At 46.3% G+C, this 21,759-nt stretch overlaps 1 protein-coding gene across 5 annotated transcripts in view; it reads left to right on the top strand.

Annotated features, from left to right (window-relative positions):
• Window positions 1-21,759, top strand: part of CUX1 (cut like homeobox 1) — a 254,604-nt gene that overhangs the window by 121,077 nt on the left and 111,768 nt on the right. For all 5 annotated transcript variants that reach the window (XM_042442697.1, XM_042442698.1, XM_042442696.1 and 2 more), the window contains exons 4-5: window positions 10,072-10,150; window positions 21,563-21,700. In XM_042442697.1, coding sequence (XP_042298631.1) covers window positions 10,072-10,150; window positions 21,563-21,700 — 217 coding nt within the window. The remainder of the gene's footprint in view (window positions 1-10,071; window positions 10,151-21,562; window positions 21,701-21,759) is intronic.

The following is a 21,759-nucleotide window of genomic DNA, read 5'->3' as shown; positions in this document are numbered from 1 at the left end:
TTTAGAGTCATAGAGTTGGAAGGAGACCACAGGACCATCCATGAATTAGACAGGGGGATTCTGTTCTGCCACGGAGCTATGGAACTTGCCCTTGAGTCATAGAGTGGAAGGAGACCACAAGGAAATCATGAATTGACAGGGGGCATTCTGTTCTGCCAGGAGCTATGGATACTTGCCTTTAGAGTCTAGAGTTGGAAGGAGACCACAAGGACCACCATAAATTAGACATGGGCATTCGTTCTGCCACGGAGCTATGGTTTGCCTTTAGAGTCATAGAGTTGGAGGAGACCACAAGGACCAACCATAATTAGACAGGGGGCATTTGTTCTGCCACAGAGCTATGGATACTTGCCTTTAGGTCATAGAGTTGGAAGGAGACCAAGGACCATCCATGATTGACAGGGACATTCTGTTCCCTCATGGAGCTATGGTACTGACTTTAGAGTCATAGGTTGGAAGGAGACACAAGGACCATCCATGAATTAGACAGGGGGCATTCTGTTCTGCCACGGAGCTCTGGATACTTGCCTTTAGAGTCATAGAGTTGGAAGGAGACCACAAGGACCATCCATGAATTAGACAGGGCATTCTGTTCTGCCTGGAGCTATGGATACTGCCTTTAGAGTCATAGATTGGAAGGAGACCACAAGGACCACCATGAATAGACAGGGACATTCTGTTCTGCACGAGCTATGGATATCTGCCTTTAGGGTCATAGGTTGGAAGGAGACCACAAGGACCAACCATGAATTAGACAGGGGGGATTCTTTTGCCACGAGCGCTATGATACTTGCCTTTAGAGTCATAGAGTTGGAGGAGACCACAAGGACCATCCATGATTAGACATGGGCATTCTGTCCCATCATGGAGCTATGGATACTTGCCTTTGAGTTAGAGTTGGAAGGAGACCACAAGGACCATCCATGAATTAGACAGGGGGCATTCTGTTCTGCCACGGGCTATGGATACTTGCCTTTAGAGTCATAGAGTTGGAAGGGACCACAAGGACCCATCCATGAATTAGACAGGGCATCTGTTCCATCCTGGAGCTATGGATACTTGCCTTTAGAGTCATAGGTGGAGGAGACCACAAGGACCAACCATGAATTAGACAGGGGGCATCTGTTCTGCACGAGAGCTATGGATACTTGCCTTTGAGTCATAGAGTTGGAAGGAGACCACAAGGACCATCCATGATTAGACATGGGACATTCTGTTCCATCATGGAGCTATGGATACTTGCCTTTAGAGTCATAGAGTTGGAAGGGACCACAAGGACCATCCATGAATTAGACAGGGGCATTCTGTTCTGCACGCGAGCTATGGATACTGCCTTTAGAGTCATAGAGTTGGAAGGTGACCACAAGGGCCATCCAGGAATTAGACATGGGACATTCTGTTCCATCCTGGAGCTATGGATACTTGCCTTTAGAGTCATGAGTTGGAAGGAGACCACAAGGACCAACCATGAATAGACCTGGGACATTCTTTCTGCCACGAGCTACCGACTGTGCTCTCTTGAAGCATGGAGTTGGAAGAGACCAACAAGGGCCATCAGTCCACAGATTCAGTGCAAACAGCCTCCACCCCTGTTATTTCCATGCTTATCCTGCTCTTTCCGGATAGCATCTCCCTTCCATTGCCACATTATGCTTATACAATAGCCCTTTAAGTAGATAGCTTTCAGCCCAAAGTTATGTGGGACTCTGGATCGAGGAGGAATTTGATCGTGGATTTGTTTAGTCCTAGTTCATCATGCTAACTACACTCAGCTTGGCAGAAGTCCTATGGTGCAATGAATGCATTTTCAGCCTTATTCTGCTCCATCTGGTGGTGCTGAATTTGGTTTCTACACATGTGCTTCTCGAAATTCGAGTTAAATGAAAACCAGAAAGAGGAAAGCATTTATTCCTTCCTTGCTGTATTTGCACACGCTGTGCTGCTTGACTGTAGGTCTGTGAGTTGCTCACAAAACACAGATACATTATTAAAAACTAAATAAATAATAAAACACAGTAAGGAAACAATGAATCAAACGTTATAGACCGGAAGAAATCTTATAAGCTGGATCACAGTTAAAATGCACGTCACCAAAGACGGCCAAGAGGGGGTGAATAAAAAGGCCATAAAAATGGTAGCAGGTGAACCTCTCTGCATTGACGGTTCCACAACTAGGATGCAACTACTAGGAAGGGTTTTCTTTGTGGTTGCTCATTTTGATTTTTCTTTTGGCTTCTTAAAAATGTTATTTCAGGCAGTCTGGTCCAAGACCATTTGGGGAAATCAATACACCTGTCCCTCATATTCGCTAGGGTTAGGGCACAAGATCCTGTGAATATGAAAAAAACCTGCAAAAAACAAAGCACCACGTTTTTACCTGAGAGGACACCTCTCTAGGAATCTCTAGGTCCTCCAGTGCAACTCTGTGGTCAACGTCCGACAGACACTGACCATAGACTGCGCTGGAGGAGCTACAAAAGCCTAGTAGGTATCTCTCTAGGGATCTCTAGGTCTTCAGTGCAACTCTGTGGTCACGTCCGACAGACACTGACCATAGAACTGCACTGGAGGAGCTACAAGGCCTAGTAGAGTATCCTCTCTAGGATCTCTAGGTCCTCAGTGCACTCTGTGGTCAACGTCCGACAGACACTGACCATAGAACTGCGCTGGAGGAGCTACAAAGGCCTAGTAGAGTATCCTCTCTAGGAATTCTAGGTCCTCCAGTGCAACTCTGTGGTCAACGTCGACAGACATGACCATAGAACTGCGCTGGAGGAGCTACAAAGGCTCTAGTAGAGTATTCTCTCTAGGATCTCTATGTCTTTCAGTGCAACTTTTAGTTAAAGATGACCACAGAGGGCATTGGAGGACCTGGATATTCCTAGAGAAACATCTTAATCAAATCCATGAATAATCAAAGCTGCAAATATCAAAGTCGCAAATGTGGGGGATGGGTGTCATATACTCTTACTGGGTTGTGAGATCTTTTGTTCCACGTTGATCTCCCAGTGAAGTTGAATGTTTAGGGCTCCATGAATAATCAAAGCCGCAGTATGGAGGGATGAGTGTATTTTAAAACTGGGATGTGAAACATACTCTGTTGCATTGCATTAATATCTCACCTTTTTCTGGGATGGGATTCAAGGTGCGGTCCCTTCAGAAAGTCTGAATCTCACCATCAGAAGGAACGCCGTCTCGTTCCCATCTAAGCCGCCCAGCGACGAGTTTGGACAGGGTTCCAGGGGATGGCCATTGCGAAAGCTAGTGGCAACATCCTTCTTGGGGCTTTGCGCGCTAGGCTGCCTGTTGTGAAGAGAAATGGGAATGTGAGGAAGTGGAGCGTCTGGGCCTGCATTGTGATGTCATTTGTCAGCTATTTTAAGCCTGGGCAAGGATTTCCTGAGGCCGTCTGTATTCTTTTCATGTGGCACAGCGGGACTGTCCAAGACAACAGAGGAGTTCTCCTCCAGAGCTTGCCAGAGAGCAGATGCTCTGCAAGAACTGACCGGCTGCGTGATTTCTGCGCCTTCCGTTCTTAGGGGACGAGTGAGGGACTTTAAGGGCAAACTCATTCAGTTATTCAAATGGGGGAACGCTCTGTGGAACCCGAGGACAGGATGGACTGCACCCATTCATTAATTTAGCGGGAGGGGAGATTGAATGGGATTATTTACACCTGTGTACAAGCGACACACCTTTCCCCGTCTGGTCCCCACAGCCAGCAAGGCACACCAAAAACGCATCGCTCATGATGCATGTTCAAGTCGCCTCCTTGACAAACGCCTTAGCAAAGCAGAGTCTAAAAACCCACAAGGTACATGAGACTTTACTTATGCTGCAATTTATCAAACGTGCCAATTTTAATTTGATGCATTCATTTATTGTTAGACACTTGTGGTCAGTTGGCCTTCCTCTGGCCTTCCTCTCGGGTTAATCTGCAGTCACTGAATCCCATCATCTAGCATATTATTGATAAGGTGGGCTATAAACCCCATGGATAAATAAATAAGACATCTCATAATTGTGTGTACATGCAATACATGTATTTTGAAATCAATCCAATTCCAAAAAGTCCTGGTCCCAAGCGTTTGGATAAGGGACACGCGGCTGCAGCCACGCTGCAGAAATAAACACAGCGGCACCACTTTAACTGTCAAGGTCAGTGCTATGGAATTCTGGGAACTGTTGTGGCATCAGAGCTCTCCGACAGCGAAGGCTAAATGCCTCACAAATACCATTGCCGGAAATGCGTAGCATGAGCCAAGGCAGTTAAGTGGTGTCAAAACAGATGATTTCTGCAGTTGTGATGCAGCCTCGCCTGTCTACAGAAGTAAAAGCATCCACACCCTCAATTCCTGACCTCCGCATCTGGAAGAAAGGGGTTGATGTAGTATTTCTATATGATATTCCACTTAATGTGAGTAGAATTTTTGCCTGAACTGGAACAATAACATAAAGCAGGGTTCCTGGCTTTCATGAAGGATTTGCATGCGCATGCACACAGTATATCTCATCTGTCAACATAAAAATCAGCAGGGCTAGATATAAATTAAAACCTGTTAAATGCATTTATATTAGATGTATTAGGTGTACGTTTTTATACAGATTAATATAACAAACAAAGAAATCCCCACCAAAACCATCTCAACCTCCCCGTTCAACCTGGGAAGGATGGGTTTGCATGGCCCTCTCCATTCCTTGGGTTCCTCGCCCACCTGCCCCATTGCCAAGATCCTATGTCGAACCTTAAAAACCTAATTAATCCATTTCTTTACTTTAGACTTGTCCATGATGGCTCAATTAGAACAGCGTCTGAGCTGCGGTTCAATATCCAGGCCAGGTTTTTCCGTTGTAATTGGAACCACATTTTTTGTTCCTTCGGAGGAGCTGCAGCTGGTTTGGTTCTGCTCAGGCAGAAAAAGGATATAACCTTGCGTAACTTCGGAAATGAACGGTTGAGGGAGAAGCCAAATTCAATTTCAGTCAGATATTTGGAGGATAAGCCCAATGATCTATGGGAGCAGGGGAATGAAAAGTGTGCGTTCTGTGGAAAGCAGTGTCTTCGGCAGTCTATTAATCATGGCCGGTCTGGCCGCTTCTCGGGCCGCCGCATTAGTGGCCGGTTTCAAGCCGAGAGGCTGGAGCCCGGCCAAGCGCTCCAGAAGTTTAACCTCTTCGAAACCCAAGAAGCTTCTCCACCGTGGAATAAAAGCGCTGTTGTGGTCACGGGGGGGGTGTGAGCATATGAGCATAGAGGCTCTGAGAAGCAGCGGTTGAGCAAAGCTATTACAAATTGCTCCAGACTGGGGGAAGACTCAGCGGCACACGGCGGAATCCGGCGCTTGTTGTTTCATTGATTTCGGCTCTGAGCTTTATGGCCTTTTGATTAAAAGCTCCTGTTCAACTGTCGTGATAAAAGCCCACACAATCTGGAGCAAATCTAATATGTCCACAGGACAATTGATATCTCAGCGGCAGGAACAGCTGTAGTGGTGCGTTGCGGGGTTACATTTCCTTGCAGCTGGGAGAAGGGCAGGGGTAGAATCATAGAGTTGGAAGTGACCCCAAAGGCCATCCAGTCCAACCCCATTCTGCCATGCAGGAACTCTCAATCAAAGCACCCCTGACAGATGGCCATCCAGCCTCTGCTTAAAGACCTCCAAAGAAGGAGACTCTCTGAGACTACATCTTCCACTGTTGCACAACCCTTACTGTTAGGAAGTTACTCCTAATGCTGAGCTGGAATCTCTTTTCATGTAGCTTGCATCTATATTGTTCTGTGTCCTATTCTCTGGAGCAGCAGAAAACAAGCTTGCTCCCTCCTGAATGTGACATCCCTTCAAATACGTAAACAGGACTATCATATCACCTCTTAACCTTCTCTTCTCCAGGCTAAACACCCCCAGCTCCCTCAGTCCTTCCTCATAGGGCAGTGATGGCAAACCTATGGCACGTGTGCCAGGGGTGGCACTGAGAGCCCTCTCTGTGGGCACATGTGCCATCGCCCCAGCACAGAGTTTGCCAGGGTTTGTTACTAGAAAACCAGAGGGACATGGCACTTTGCAATAAATAAGTGAGTTTTGGATTGCAGTTTGGGCACTCGGCTTCTAAAAGGTTCTCCATCACTGTCATAGGGCATGGTTTCCAGACCCTTCACCATTTTAGTCGCCCTCCTTTGGACACGCTCCAGTGTCTGGGCCCTCCAGCGTGCAAGTCCTCCATGGAAAGGAGGCAGATGGGATGGTAGGATAAAGCGAGGAGAAAAGGTAACGGGTAGAGGAGCGTGGTCTGACTCAAGGGATGAACTTCATTGCAGAAAATCCGAGGTTAACGGAGGAAAGGATACCGTTAACTGTATATATATACTCATGTATAAGTCTAGAAATTTAGGTTAAAAAATTGACCCAAAAACCCCGAGTCGACTTATCCATGAGTCAATGTAAGTACTGTATCTTAACTCTTATTTAAAAGAAGGAACCATCCCCTGGTGAAAAGCAAGAGTATCATCTGTCCTGGAAGCATTGACCCTCCTCTACTCTTTCACCCATCCAGCCTTAAGAGTAAGCACAAATAGTTATGTCTGCTGGACTTTTGTAAGATCTTTGACCTTGTTTTGCTTTGCTTTGTCCTCTAGATCCTTTGCTATATGTCCCTAAGTTTTACTTAGTATGTCCCTCGGCTTACCTGTGGGTCATAGCAAAATCCATCATTTTGGCCCCAAAACTTATGCATGAGATTGACCTATCCTTGTAAAATTGGCTTGCTGAGTGTAGAAGATGTGAGAAAGCCAATTTGCTCCCACTGGCAAGGTCTATGTGGTAGTGACATTGGTAGCCTGTGCGATGCCAAGCAAAGCACAGCAGGCCTCATGGCTCCCCTTTGAAGGCTTTGAGTAGCACCCAAGTTGAATCTAGTGGAAGTTACTCATATCCTGAGACAGGAGGGCAAGCTGGACAGTGTTAGCATCGGCAAGTGTGAAAACCTTCAAGGTTTGCCAGGAGAGTGCCCAAGAGGCTTGGCTGGTCTAGTGGAAGAAGAAGATCTGCCTTGCAAGTTGAAACGTTGTCAGCTCCAGATGGTATAAAATGGTGCGGCTAAAACGTTCTGATAGGAGCCAGGGGTTGTGGACCGTGTGGCTCCGCTCCTGTGCCAGCTTCACTGGTTTCTGATCCAATTCCAAGCTGGTATCTTAACTTAGAAGCCATGAATTAACCTCCCTGAACTGATTCTCTCCATCAGTTGGGATCACAGCTCCCATGTTCCTCAACCACTAGCCATCTTGTTTAGAGCTATAGGGAGATAAACCCCACAAAAACCCGAGGGAACCCCATCTTAGAGAGCTGCCGGAACAGGTTTAGAGCCAAGATACCCTACTGTCCTTCCACCCAAAGATTGGTTATGGGTTCTCAGGTGGAGTCTTCTCAGTTTTGGTGCCCAGCTTGTAGCATAATTCCTCACGCTTGCAATAAGAAACTACAAATGCAGTGTGTTCTTTTGGTGATAATGTTTAATTCCTTCCAAAAAGGAGACTCAGTGGCAAGCCTCTGTCTTTTTCCTTTTTGTGGCGATAAATAAAGCCAGTGCTCCGGCCTATTAGTCCATGATGTAGGTCTCGCTGCTGGCATTAAAAGCAGAAAGGTGCCTTTATTGATCTCTGCGCCGCCGATATTGTACCTGTCCAGTAAGTGCTACATAATGGCTCAGAGCATGCATTGTTTATCATGGAGCCGCTCGGATGGATCGCTTCCCAAGCTCTGACGCATTAATGGCTTGCTTGGATGGGAGGCAGGACTGACTCTGAACGCATCAGTCCAGACTCTGAAGCTTCGGTCGTGACTTTGTTCTCCTTAAATAGCATCTCCTGGGCCATGGCTCCCTGTTGCCTGTTGGAGATTTTCAGTGCGCAGGGGGGCAGTTTGAAAAACAACGACAGAGTTCTTTACTACTCTTCAAAGCTCTTTTGCTATGGAGTAAGATTAAACGCAGAGGATACAGTCATTCATTTTACTGATTTGGGGAATCAGAGCTCATCCTCACCCCAAGACTTGAGCATGCAAGTTATTGATAACGGTTGAGCAATAAAACTCCCATTTCCCCTGCTCACCAACAACCTGATTTGGTTTCTAAGAAACTCCTTGCATTGCTTTTGGGAGATGGCCAGGCTTTTACTTTGGCCAGTCTCCAAGGGAAAGGAATCTTAGACTTCAGCATCAGTCACCACAAGTGCCTCTCCACATGCCCTTATGAATCTGACAAAGCATCCAGACATTAGAAGTAGAGGAGGGACCGGAGCGCAGTAGTGGAGCCCATGCATTGCCCAAAGATGTCTCTTGTGTGTTGGTTCAGGGATTACCCAACTTGGGTGCTATGTTGCCAGTTACCTTACTTTTGGGGAAGTTGTGTAACCACCATATAATTCCAAAGCTATTACTTTCCTCTGATTTCATCTGCTAAATGCGTGGGATCTGGTTAGCGCTTGCATGGAAGACAACCAAGCCTTGCTAGGAAGGAACCCGGTCTGAAACTCTGGAGACTCCTGGCTGCCAGAGTTGACAGTACTGGGCTAAATGGGCCACCTGTTTGCTCCATGGACATCTCACATTCTTATTTTGCCATGAAACTGCAAGAGCGATAAGAAAGGACACCAGCTGGTAATATGGCTGCAGTGCTCACTGGCATCTTCTGTTAAACATACTGTATATGTGTACAGTATTGATACCCAGCCAAAAAGGCTGAGCGATTAAATGTCAAAACTTAAACGCTTCCGTGCAATCATTCTGCTTTGTTTTGTTTGGATAAAGCAAGAAGAATCAAACTAATCCACCAGCCCCATGCCAGTGTATGGTGGAAATTATTAATAATACCATCTTTAGCATTTTTGTATTTCAGTATTTCGGGCACTTCACAAAGTGAACAACCTGGTACACTCATCTCTCCATATTTGTGGCTTTGATATTTGCGGATTTGGTTAATATATTCTCTCTAGCAATATCTAGGTCCTCTAGTATTTTCTTGTGAATGCCCCATGAGACATTTGATTTTTCCCCCAACTGTAAATGCAAGACCTCCTTGCTGTCCGGTGCCATTTCACAAACTGTTTCACCAGGTGTTCGAAGCATGAAAACGGGTTAAGATAGCAAAGGAACCCAATATTTCTGGGGAGGCAGGTCCCTTTGCCAACAATCTTGCAATCTAAAATTCAACGCAAAGGGGCCAATAGGGGAGATGAATGTAAAGAAGGGAAGAACGGTGTGGCCAGGGCGCTTTATGAGATGACATGACACATTGGAAAAGATTATAATGCTCTGTGAAGTTGAATAAAGGCAGTTGGGAAAAGAAGATGGCCTCATTGCTGCTTTGTTGACTCAAAGAAGCCATGGATGCCCAGAGTTTGTAAGAGCTGTTGATGTCTAGGGCTCTTGGAGGTCTCCCATTAAGTTACTAGCCATAAGTCGGATCTGACTTGATGGCACATAACAGTCACAGTAGGGGATAAGTATAAGTTCATGCCATTTAAACATACAAATCTGGGGGTAAATGCAGTCAGTCTACGAATATCATGGCTTGAGCCCATGGTAGGTCTTGACTAGTGACTTGAGGACATTAGGAGTGGACACTGCTGGGGTCAATAAAGCGAACTGCAGGAGATCTAGCCATGCCACCAGAGGAAGTCTCAACACCAATAAGTTAAGAGACGATCAAGCAATAATGCTGCTTGCTTGAAAAGCATTTGCGTCAGGCTTGCTAGCTGGTCTGAGCCCTGTGAGATGCAGCGTCTTGCTGCCTGCCAGCCATCCTCTCTGCCTTGCCCTCCTATTTTGGGAGGGGGGGGGGCTGATCCGACCATGAAGGTCTGACACCCCAAAGTCTGCTGCCCACCCCAAGAAACTGGAACCATTTTGTTTCCACCTTGCCTTAGCTGAGTTTGCCTCTTTAAAGGAGAAATGCACTGGCGTCGCCAGCAATGTTTATGGAGTCATAAATTCAGCCCCACTGGTGTGCGTGCGGATATTTTTTCCTCTAGAACTGATCCAAGACTCTTCCAACCCCCCCCCCTTTTCTCTTTTTTAGATTGATGCGTTGGGCAAAAGAAGCAAAGAAGCAGAGGCGGCGTTCCTGAATGTCTACAAGAGATTAATTGATGTCCCAGGTATGCAGACTTATTGTCCTGTCCTGAAACGCAATGCAAATGATATCTGTGGTCTCATGCCCTGGCAGGCATTTTTCTCCTCTGCCTGCCAGTTGGCTGCGTGCTTGAGAGACGTTTCGACCAGCCAATCCCACTGGGCTGCAGCATTTTCTAATGGGGGAAAATGATACATGAGGCATGCTGACCGGTGTCCAGGAGTGACTAACTCCACCAGAATGGTTGTTCATGCTGGTTGGTGTCAAGGGCAGACTCTGCAAAGAAGCAGCTCAGATTTGTGGATGTCCTCCTCAGCACTGTGGCCATCTTCAATAAAAGCACACGAGAAGCTTTGGCAGGCGCATAGCGCGTCTTCCAACAAGCAGCCGTATGCTTGTGGTGTGTGCCCTAGGCCCAGATACTAGTGTGATCTTGAATGATCATGGTTGCTTTCTTTATGACATTGTCTGTAACCAAATCATTATGGTGAAAGATCTGGAAACCATGGCCTTTGAGGAGTGGCTTAGGGAGGTGGGTATCTTTAGCCTGGGAGGAGAAGGTTAAGGGCCGACATGCTAGTCATGTTTAAATATTTGAAGGTACTGTATATGCTCATGAATAAGTCTAGAAATTGTAGTCCAAAAATTGACCCCAAAAACCTAGGGCAGCTTACCCATGGGTCAATGTAAATACTATACATTAACGCTTATTAAAAAGGGAACCATGCCATTGTGAAAGGCAAGAGTACAATCTGTCCTGGAAGGACTGATCTCCTTCTACTCTCTCTTGTATCCAGCCTTTAGTGTGAGCCAAAACAGGTATGTCTGCCATGATTTTGTATGTTCGTTGGCATTGTTTTCCTTTGCTTCAGAATAACACAGCTGCAAACATCCTGTCTTTGTAGTCCAGATTAATGGCAGGGATTGGACCGGATCCACTAGAGCCATATCCGGTCTGCCCACTCTTAGCCTGGGACTAGTGGCCTGAGTTGCCTAGATAGGACAATGGACAGGCCAGTGAAAGCACAGGCATTTTGGCGCATGCATCAGGGGCCATAGTCTCTTTGGACAACATAAAGAGTGTGGGAAGTTCTTGGATTTACTTAATGGATAGTCTGATGCAGTCCGCATCTAAGGCTGGATTTCCTTGGTCCAAGTGTCCCAGGATGGGGTGGTCTTTCTTTGAAAACAGTGCCGGGGCCATAAGCCTTCTGTCACTGTCTTGGCAGGATCCGTAGGTAGAGGTAAAAGCTCCTTTTGAAAGAAACCCTCCAGGCCGTGTGGGTTTATTAATTTTCTGGGGAATAATTAATGAATTAATTATACCGGAAGGCATTTGAATATTCAGGAGCCATGCAGTAATTATTCTGGTTTAGTTTGAGGTAGGATGCGTGCGTGCGTGTGTGCATGCGCGCGTTTTAATTCAGGGAAGGATATGCAATGATTTTTTTCCCCTGCCCATTTTTGCATATTTTCCTTTGGCGTTCAGGTTTTGGCACAGTTTTATTCTGCAAGATCCTTCTGGCAATCTTGCAAGTTTGGCGAAGGTAAGGAATATGAGCCTGGATGAAATCCTCTGGGATGCAGAGCTAGGCTCAACATCCAAGGCCAGAGGTCTTCCTTTGCTCTCAACTCCTCGGGGCAGAATCAAGGGACTCTTAAGACCTCCTTTTGCTTTTTGGTGGTGCTGATGGTGTGCTGTGGCCTTTCAAAACCCGGCAGTACATTTCAAAGGCCCAGCTGCAGGAGAGACTCGCTTTCCAGTTCTCCTCCTCGCTTGCTCTGTGTAGGAGTTTGCTTGAAAAGGAAGCAGTCCCTGAATTCTTTCCTGCTCCAAGACCTGGTTTTGGAGAAGCGGCAACGCAACTCCGCCGAAAGGGAGTCAAAAGCGTTGGGAATGAATTATTTTTAGAGCCAACCCTCCAGAAGCGCATTACCAGCTGTATAAAATATTAATTGCCTCAGTGGTTGTGCGCGTGTTTCATAACGGCCTGCCTGGCTGTTGTCAGTGTTACACGGACTTGTAATGAAGGGCTTTTGTTTTCGCCGTCCGCACCCACCCCAGCCGTCTCCCACCTCTGAGAGACGAAGGGGTCACCCTTTGGCAAATGGGAATTTAGCAAGATAGAGAACGTCAGCCTTGTTGCATTAGGGCTGTCGAATGTGTTGCAGTTCTGCCCAGGCAGGATTTAGCTCAGGGTTGCTGGTAGCGTTTGCCCTCTTGGCACAACCGCAGTCCCGCAGTTCAGGAGGGACACGTCTGAAGTGTAGTGACTTCTGTTTCAGTCAGATGAATGCTGTGTGTGTGAAGCATCTATGCTTTCATGAAACATCTCCACAAAAGGAAACTTGACAGCACTTCTTCCTGGTTCTCGTGCGCACGTTCCACTCCATACTTTGCAGCTGGCTTGGTTTTTTTGTTGTCTGCGTTGTACAAAATAGGAGGTGGTCCCTTCGGTGGAGCCCAGGGAGCACTTTCTTTCATGCTCCTGGTCTGGTGAGCCGATTGCAGTTTTCCAAAATTAAAACCAGCCACTACAAAGCTTCCTCGGGTAGGAAATGCTGCCCCAGCAAAAGAGCTTTCTTCCAGGAGAGTTGCTGGGCTGGTCCTACGTTCACCGTACACAACAGGCTTAGAAAGAGCTTATCCCTTAAGGAAGCTTCATGTTCTGCAGAGTCCTAGAATTCAAACAAATGTCAGAAAGGTGTCTTGCCATTACCCTCTCAGATGACTTTGGCACAGGTTCACTTGCCCATACCCTCTGGATCTAGCCTGGATTGCTGTCTAGATAAGGAGAAGAATCACAGCTAAACAACTCAAGAAGGAAGATGGCCAAGGGAGCCTGAGGATGCTGATACTACAGACTGGTGACAATTCTCTTAAGACTTGTACTTGGCTGTTTCCATCTCCCAAACTAGCTTGGTAAGCACAGCCGCGAGAGCTTGGCTTAGTAACGGCTTGAACCAAGTTCTTCTCCAAGATACGGTTTAAAAGGATAAGCTTGGCTCTCTGCAAAGCTGCAGACTTTCTTGGGCTTAAAGGATGCTGCTGTCTCCTGACTCCTTCTGCGATAGGTTCCCGGCACCCTCCTTTTAGAAGAATCTACTCTCTATAAAGCCAGAGATGGTGCCCTTTTTTCACCATTTCAGCTTGGAAATGGGGTCTCACACCCTTACATGAAAAACGAGACCCATCCTCCCGGGTGCAAAGAATTGTCTGGAATAGAGAGGCATTCAGTCATGGCCCAGACACAGATGGTATAACCCAGACACAGATAGATCTCTCTCACTGAGAAAAAGGAATACAGTCTGTGGTTTGCATGTCAGCACCAGTTCCATGGTGAAATCTGTATGTCACCAGTAGTGGACCAGAAGGCCCAGTGCCCCAACTCAATATAAGACGTTACAATACAATACAATACAATACAATACAATACAAGTTTCCTATGTGCAGTGGATGAACCAGGCTGTGGTCTGTGCAGCTGAACACTTCTCCTTGTGAAGCTTAGGGGTCTTTCTCTTCCTTCTGCCTTGGCTTATTCCTCCTATCCTTCTCCATCCCTTGCTGGGAACCATACTGGGTTCCTTACTGGGAACTGGCCTCTTCCTTGCACCTAGGGCCATGGGTTTGGTTCAGTCTCCTAGCCCTCCAGCTCTGGACAGTATGGAGAACCCCTTCAACTCATGATTCGCTCCCCTTCCCTGCCTTTCCCCATGGCCACAGAGAATTTAACCATCCTGTGTGCCTTCTCACTCTTGCTTTTGGAAGATTAGCCATCTGTAGAACATTTTATGGAGCTTTGGCTCTGGACTTTGGCCTTCCAGGGTTTCCATCCTCTTCATGACTCTTGATCTTGAATTGGGAGGTTGCTTTTTAGAACTATTCCTTCATGACATCTCCATCTTGATGCTCACGCTAGGAGTTAAGCTCCTCCTGTTCCTCTTCGTAGATTTAGAACTATACTGTATATTCCCAAGAGAAATGATGTTGTCTGGGTCTGTCCCTCTCTGCCGTCAGCCGCAATGGGGTTTTAATGCGTTTTTGGGGAGATGAGATGGGTGGTCCCAGCACACTCCCCCATCCAGACGAATTGCCATCGTTTTTGCTCATCAGCATGCTAATTGCCATATGACTAATTATGCCCTGAATTCCAGTTGATTTTCTTAATGAGACAGCTGGGTTAATTATGTAATCATATGATTACATTAGCCTAGAGAGTATCCCAGCGCAAAGTGAGCCGCGCAGGCGTTGTGATGTCATGGTGGAAACAGGGCTCACGAGGGACACATGGAGTGCTTCGCCTAACAAATGCACAGGAGGAGGAGGAGAACCAAGACTAGGACCAAGGCAGGGGCTGACTTCCATGGTCTCTTTCTAACCAGTTACATTTGAGTGTGCAGGTTGTGGCCCGTGGCCCAATGGTGACGAGCATCCCCCCAGTTCATCTCTCTCTTGATCGGATTGCGGTCAATGACCACATTCCAAAATTCACATACATACGTAAAATGCATACGCCTACAAGCGTTAGTAAAATATAACTGTAAATATAAGTCATAGAAAATGGTGGTAACCCCCCTTGATTAAAATGAATGAAGCTAAATGTGAGAAGGAATATAAGGAAGGGTCCGGAAGAGCTTTACAGTGCAGTATTCTGTTCACACAGTAGTCAGCCATTTGCCTGTAAGAAGTCCACCAGCAGGACATGAGCGCAATGCACTTTCTGTCTCATGTTCCCCAGCAAGCCATAATGCAGAGCCATGCTGCCTCTGCTGCTGGAGATGATATATCACCATCTTGACTAATAGCAATGGATGGCTCCATCCTCCTTGAACTTAGCCATTTCCTTCTTAAGCCATCCAAGTGGGCAGCTGTGGCCTCTTTTTGTTTAAATTCCTTTTTATTTGTCTGGAATCTCCCATTATTTAGCTTCAGATGATAGCTCCAGATTCTAAGAGAGAGAGAGGAGAGCTTCTCTCTTTTTCCTTCCTCCACCCTAGGCCTAATTTTATATATCACTGTCATGTTTTTCCCTTATTTGCCATGTTTTGTGAGTGAAACAACCCCATTTATTATTTTAGCAGCAGCCTCACACTGGGTCAACGTTTTCCTCTGAGATCCCGTTCTTGATCAATTCCTGCCAGCTCAAATCCCATCGGCGTACGTGTGACACTGGGATTTTTTGCCGCCATGTGCATCCCTTTATACTTCTGAGCGACACACAGTGATCAAGCGACAATAAAAACCAGCAATACAGGAGTTTTAAGAGAGCTGCCATAAGAACATCATAATCCATGATGACAAGCCAGAGTAAAAGGCATAGAACAGCTTCCAGCGTAATGAGCAGATGTCCTCCTTATGGTGACAGGGAAGCCAAATGGCACCTCGGCCTCCATGTTAGACAGTCGGTCAGGGTTTGGAGTTGTGTTTCCCTAGTTCCTCTATCGCATCTCTTGTGACATAGGCTTCAGCAGGGAATCCGCCGTCATCCTTATAACTCCCTCCAAGTGGATCTCTAGGGCAGAAAGTAGATCAAGATCGACTGGTACTTCTTTGTGCCGTTTCCAAATAGATCAGCCGAGATTTCCGACTCCGGTTGAATTAACAACCGCGGCAGCAAAACAATCCCTTCTCGGTCAGCGTTACGGTATAACAACTGTGTAAGACAAAGCAATATTTATCAATATTAGTGGTGGCCAAGTTGTGACATGCCCAGTCCTCCTTGGTAAGATTGAAGACCGACGTAAAAAAGAAAATCAATAGAAACTCCATTCAGATGATTGCCGAAGCCCTTGACGTTATTAAATGGTTGGCGTAGGTGACTGACGTGTCGGTCTTATTTGCCACCGGAGACAGAAGATTATTACGCCCATTCTTTTTGAAAGGAATTTTAGTAATGGGGGCTGAGTTTTATGTGCCGCAAAAATGGCGGAGACAGATGTGCGCCGCTCAAGCGACTTGGGGATAACTAGGAGTGGGTTTTTGGGAAGAAATGTACAGACCGCGCACAGTCTGTTTGGATCTCCTGTAGCAGGTCATGGGTGCAGAAAATGCCACTCAAAATGTGGAGAGTGGGGGGCTCAGTGCCAGCCCCTGCCACATTTCCACGACATGCACAAGCATTTGTAGTCAGTGGGTGAAAATAGGATCTCCATGACTGTTGTTCTCCCAAATCAGAAGTATTGGCTTGGAGTGTAGTGGAGTCTCCTTCCTTAGAGGTCTTCAAACAGAGGCTGGATGGCCATCTGTCGGGATGCTTTGATTTAGATTTCCTGCATGGCAGAATGGGGTTGGACTGGATGGCCCTTCTTGGGGTCTCTTCCAACTCTACGATTCTATGATTCTATGGTTCCAAGGCGATAACTCTTGCACCAGTTTGCTGGTAGCAATCCAAAGTCCTCTTAAATAACAAACAGGCCTCAACTCTACCCTGCGGTCCAGAGTTTCTCTGTTTATGCTCCAGGCACAGAAAGATGGAGGCACCCAATGTGGTGACTTGTTTTCAGAGCACATGTGGGTGCAAAGGTGTGCAAAATATAGGCACTAATGTCTTTCCTCTAAAGTGTCCTCCAGAGCATGGCAGCCCATTTGGGTCCTCTATCGGGGCTTGCTTAGATGTTTTGCCTTTTAAAAGTGAACAAAAGAATCCTGGTTAGCAAATGCTACATTGAAGAAACCTGCCAATAAAACCATATAACCTTTTATCCCTGCTTAGGAAAAGCCCTGGTGACATCTAAACTGGATGTCCATGGAAGGGATCCAAAGCTAGCTTTTGGAGCCTAGGCCCCAGACTTCATGATAACATATATCACGAATGCCATCTGTTGGGGGTGCTTTGATTCTGTGTTTCTACATGGCAAAGGGTTGGACTTGGATGGTCCTTGTGGTCTCCTCCAACTCTATAATTCTATATATAGTCTTTACATAGGGTCGCCTTAGTGTCACCATAAGTCAAAAGTGACTTGGAGGCACACAACAACAAGAAGATAGGAGAGAAGCCCCTTTCACTGGCATAAGTGGAACTGACATTGCTTACTTTCTACCCAGATATTCCACACTTAAAACATCCCAACTTGATGGTTGCCTCGCTTTGGCCTTTCACAAACCGTCCAGGGTCTTATTTTCATGGACATGGTCAATGGGATGCTCCACTGGGCATGGCAGGGGAGAAGGGGCTTTCAACATTCAGTATTATCGCATGCTAGAAACGTAACATTTCTTGGGACAGAGAAAGCTTGCAGGTCAGCGAAAGCGTTCTGTGCCAGTTTAATTTGATTTGATTTTTTGTGGGTTGAAGAGCAATTTTTATGAGCTAATAACAACATCGCAATACTTAGAGTACGCTGAGATGTCAAGGGGGACCCCAGTGTACCCCTGGTTGTGTTTTGTTGGTTGAAACGTACAAATTGTTGGAGTGCTGCATGGTGGAATCATCCTCCCTGTAACCATGAAGCAGTTATGTTTTCCTTAGCAGAAAGAACAGCGTCGAAGTCTGTTTCAGCATGGCCTCTTTAGCGTATCCCAAAACAATATTCCAAAGCGGCTGACATTTTAATCATTCATCTCAGCTTAAGCAAAGTTTGGAGTCTAATGCAAGGAGATGGTTTTTAACATTCCGTTCGTACTTTATCCTGTGACTGTTTTGCTTCTTTGACATTAACCTTTAATAGAGCTAAATTAAATATACATATCCTGATGAATAATTATGAGAGTGCCAACGTTTTCATTTACGATATAATGCTTTCCAGGGATTTGGGAATTTATTGACTAAAGGTTTAGTCATTATTCATCTTCTAATGTGGATGCTGGTAATGCCGGGGGAAGGTGGGAAATGATGGTTAATATAAATTCCCGGCTAATTTTAGTCTAGGAAAGCCTGGCTCATTTGCATATCTTGTGGGCCCTTCGAAATGAACATCCAGAATAATAATTTTTTAAAAGAGGGATCTACGGAGCATGCGCTCCGTCTTTGTGTGCGAGCTCTGGATGTGTTACGGCCATGTACGCATCCCCAAGACTCATCTCTCCATAGATGAATTGCCTGTCTTCTACTCAGTCTGCTAAATGCGGACAGGAACTCTCCCTTCCTAGGGTTCTTGATCTTGAAACTGGGTTCTTCCTAGGGTTCTTGACCTAAGTAGCCCTCGAAATGGAGAGTGCCTTCATAGCAGGCTTCTCCAGCTTGGTGCCCTCAAAATGTTTTGGGTTTTGTTCTATACCATCAGCCACAGCCAGGATGACTATTAGTTTCAGGATAATGGAAGCTGAGGTCCAAAACGTTGTGTAGACTGACTTCTGTGAAGCGGTGTACATAGCTGCACTCTAATGCATGAAGGATGCTTCAGTGAAGGCTTCTTGTCCGTATCTTCAAACACCTCCATGATGAAGAGTGAGGAACCTCCTTCATCCTGGAGGCCAAGTTCAATTTCAAAGTGGTTCCCAGGGGCTGCATGTTGAGAGGGACAGATACAAAGGATCAAAATGCCCAGCGTTCGTCTTATTGAGCTTGCATCTCTTACTTCCTTTGATCCTTCCTTTCTTCCTCTGAGGGTCATTGGCCCTTAGTTCCTTATTCCTGTAACCATTGAATCTGGTGGCAGCATTAGATAGGCAGGGCAAGGAACACCCATAGGAGAACTAAAAACACACACATTGAAGATGAATAGCCTCTGATCTTGTAAAAACAAAGGTCTTCACCAGACCCCCAGGGTCTAAAACTGAGAACCAATGCTCTAGATTAGCATTTCCCAACCTGATGCCCTCCAGGTGGTTTGGAGTGTCAGTCCCAGTCTTTAAACATTGCCCATGTTTAGTGTGAGCTCTAAGATGCTCTGAGTGGTAGAATCCAAAGGTATAGCCGTATTAGTCTGTAGACGATCTTGTAAAGAAAGATGTTGGCAGCATGAGGTTTTGTAAAGGCTGCTTCCTCAAATGGTCCATATGCATCTGAGAAAGTAGATCTTAGTCTATGAAAGCGCATGCTGCCAACGTCTCAAAGGTGGTACATGTTCTCAGTGGCACAGAGAAATAAGAATTTGGGGGCATTCGTGGAGAACAGGTCAGAGTCAGTATGACTCTCCTGACTGCTTTCCCCTGTTTACTGCTGTTGCCTAGACTGGGTGATCTGCCATCCGTTTAACTCCAGATCAAGGGCTCTGGCTTGAGGCCGTACCCCAGTTTCAGCTCTGTGAGCAGACAGCAGGTTTATAGGAAATCCACTCCGTATCTAATTCTGGGCACCAACAGTATATACACCCCACTCTCTTCCATGCCAGCATTCTCTGAAGATGCCAACCACAGCTGCTGGCAAAACGTCAAACTCTTCCAGAACATGGCCTCATAGCCCGAAAAACCCACAAAAAATTATGGGTGCTGGCCTTGAAAGCCTTCGATGTCACAAATTCTGGGTGCCTCCATCCTCAACTCTGACCTCAACCAGGCAATGGGTGAGAAGTGGTGGCGCTGTGGCTTGTTTTAGCCGCCCGAGTCAGTTGTGGTGCAACCCTTCATTGGGCAGTCCTGTAGGGACCATGCCTCCCCAACCTCCCACTTCAACATTATAATTGCTCCCAAATCCTCCCGGTGCTAAATAATGTGTGATGAATATTTTAACGGCGCTAATAATGAAGAGAAACAACAACAACCCTTCTCTAAAAACCACAAATGCAAAAGTGATGTAGTTATAAAGTATGCATGCGCTGTGAGGGCGAGCAGTACGCAGCACGCCGCCCCCCCCTTCCCTGCCAACTTGTATTACGGAGGCGGTAACGCAGGGAGCCCTCTCTGAGCAAAAAGTAACACAACGCAGCACACCCTGCCTCTCTCTTTGCAACATAACCCAGTGCTGTTCTTTTGTAAACTCTGGCACTGGCCTGGCATGTTGCAAAGTGCCCTGGCTTGCGCTTAGTGCATTACGAGAGGCACAATGGGCTTATTATGCCTTCCCCAAGACTGAGGGTGGTCTTTAAAATTAATGATGGTGGCGGCTGCAAATTAAGCGAGCTCCCTAATATGTACCGTTGTTGATCCTCCGAGATCGGTGTGTTTAACATTCCTCGACAGGAGACTAAATCTTTGTAGCCATTTCACAAGTGATGCTGGCGCCCACCGCAGAAAATGTATGCAGCCCTTTATTTTATGAGACCTCTCTGGATTCCACGGTTGTTCTGCTCCGGCTGGCAAGCTTACGATCAGTTGGACGACGGGGTGGCATGCATTTGGGCAGATCTATGTGGCAGGTGCACCCTGGTGCCTTGACTTGTAAGCTACCTGGATAGGCCCATGAGGAAGGAGAGGCGATCCTTGTACTGCAACAGAAATTGACCAGACTGCTTGACTGTTTCCCTCTGTTTCTGGGAGTAAAACAGGGTAGGACCCAAAGCAGGACCTGGTTCAAATTACGTACAAGAGAAGATATTCTACCTACTTCCCAATGATAAGAGCTATTCAGAAGTGGAAGGACCTACTTCAGAAGATGGTGGACTCTCTCCCATTGGAAGCTTTTGAACAGAGATAAGATGACCATCTCCAAGGGGTACTTTGGCAGTGGATTTGATCCTTTGTGAGAGGCGGGCTATAATTTATCGTTGTCGTCGTCGTCATCATCATCATCATCATCATCATCATCATCATCGTTTCAGGGCATCAGACAAAGTGGTCTTCAAGGTGTCCTCCAACTCCATGGTTCTGACTCAAGTGCTTAAACAGCGTCATGCGCCCCCCATCCCTTCTGTTCTTCCATGTTTCTTGTCAGTTCCTCACTTTCCCCAAAGTGTGGAAAGCTCTAACTCTGTGAAATCTACTAAAACACATGGGCCAATGGTGTAAAATCTACTCAATCTACTAAAATACATGGGCCTCCTGGTAGCTTCCTCCCTTTCCCGTTGTGTTACTCTCCCACTCATAAACTTGCGTTGTCTTTCACTGGCCTTCCACTGTGTTGCAGCTCAACAACATATCATTAATACTTCCAGAAGAAATGGCATGCATGTATTTTATACCATGACCTTCCTCCAAGGAAGTTGGGGTCATGCGTATGATTTTCTCTTCCCTGTGTTATCCATACAACCATCCACTGAAGTAGGTGAGGCTGAGAAATAAATGTTTGGCTGGAGGTCACTCAGTGTGCTCTCCGACAAAGTAGGATTTGACTCTCTCCTCTACATTTCTGGTAGAATAATTCCAAGTTGTGTGTGCATTGGCACTCCTCTGTGTAAGTCAAAAGAATGTAAGGTTTGCAGACACAGTGAGTGTTGGACTGCAACCCTGGAGATCAGGGTCCGATTCCCCTCTGCCTCTGGAAACCCATTGAAGGACCTTTGCCAAGTCGCACACTCTCAGTCCCCGCAATAGGTTTTTACATTGTTTTCACTTTGATAATACGCTTTCTTTTCTTGAAACCGAGATCAACCCCGATCCTTGCTTTTTGTATTGATCCAGATCCGGTTCCAGCTCTGGATCTGGGGCAGCAGCTCCAGCTGAAAGTCCAACGCATGCACGACATTGAAACCGAAAACCAGAAGCTTCGGGAAACTCTGGAGGAGTACAACAAGGAGTTTGCAGAAGTGAAAAATCAAGGTAAGCGGGCAGATGGGGGGCTAGGAATTGGTAGTCATATTTATATGAAAACAAAAAGG

This window comes from Sceloporus undulatus, chromosome 11 (assembly GCF_019175285.1).
Source record: "Sceloporus undulatus isolate JIND9_A2432 ecotype Alabama chromosome 11, SceUnd_v1.1, whole genome shotgun sequence".
Taxonomy (NCBI): domain Eukaryota; kingdom Metazoa; phylum Chordata; class Lepidosauria; order Squamata; family Phrynosomatidae; genus Sceloporus; species Sceloporus undulatus.
The sequence above is the reverse complement of the archived record's forward strand: the minus strand, read 5'-3'. Positions and strand labels throughout refer to the sequence as shown.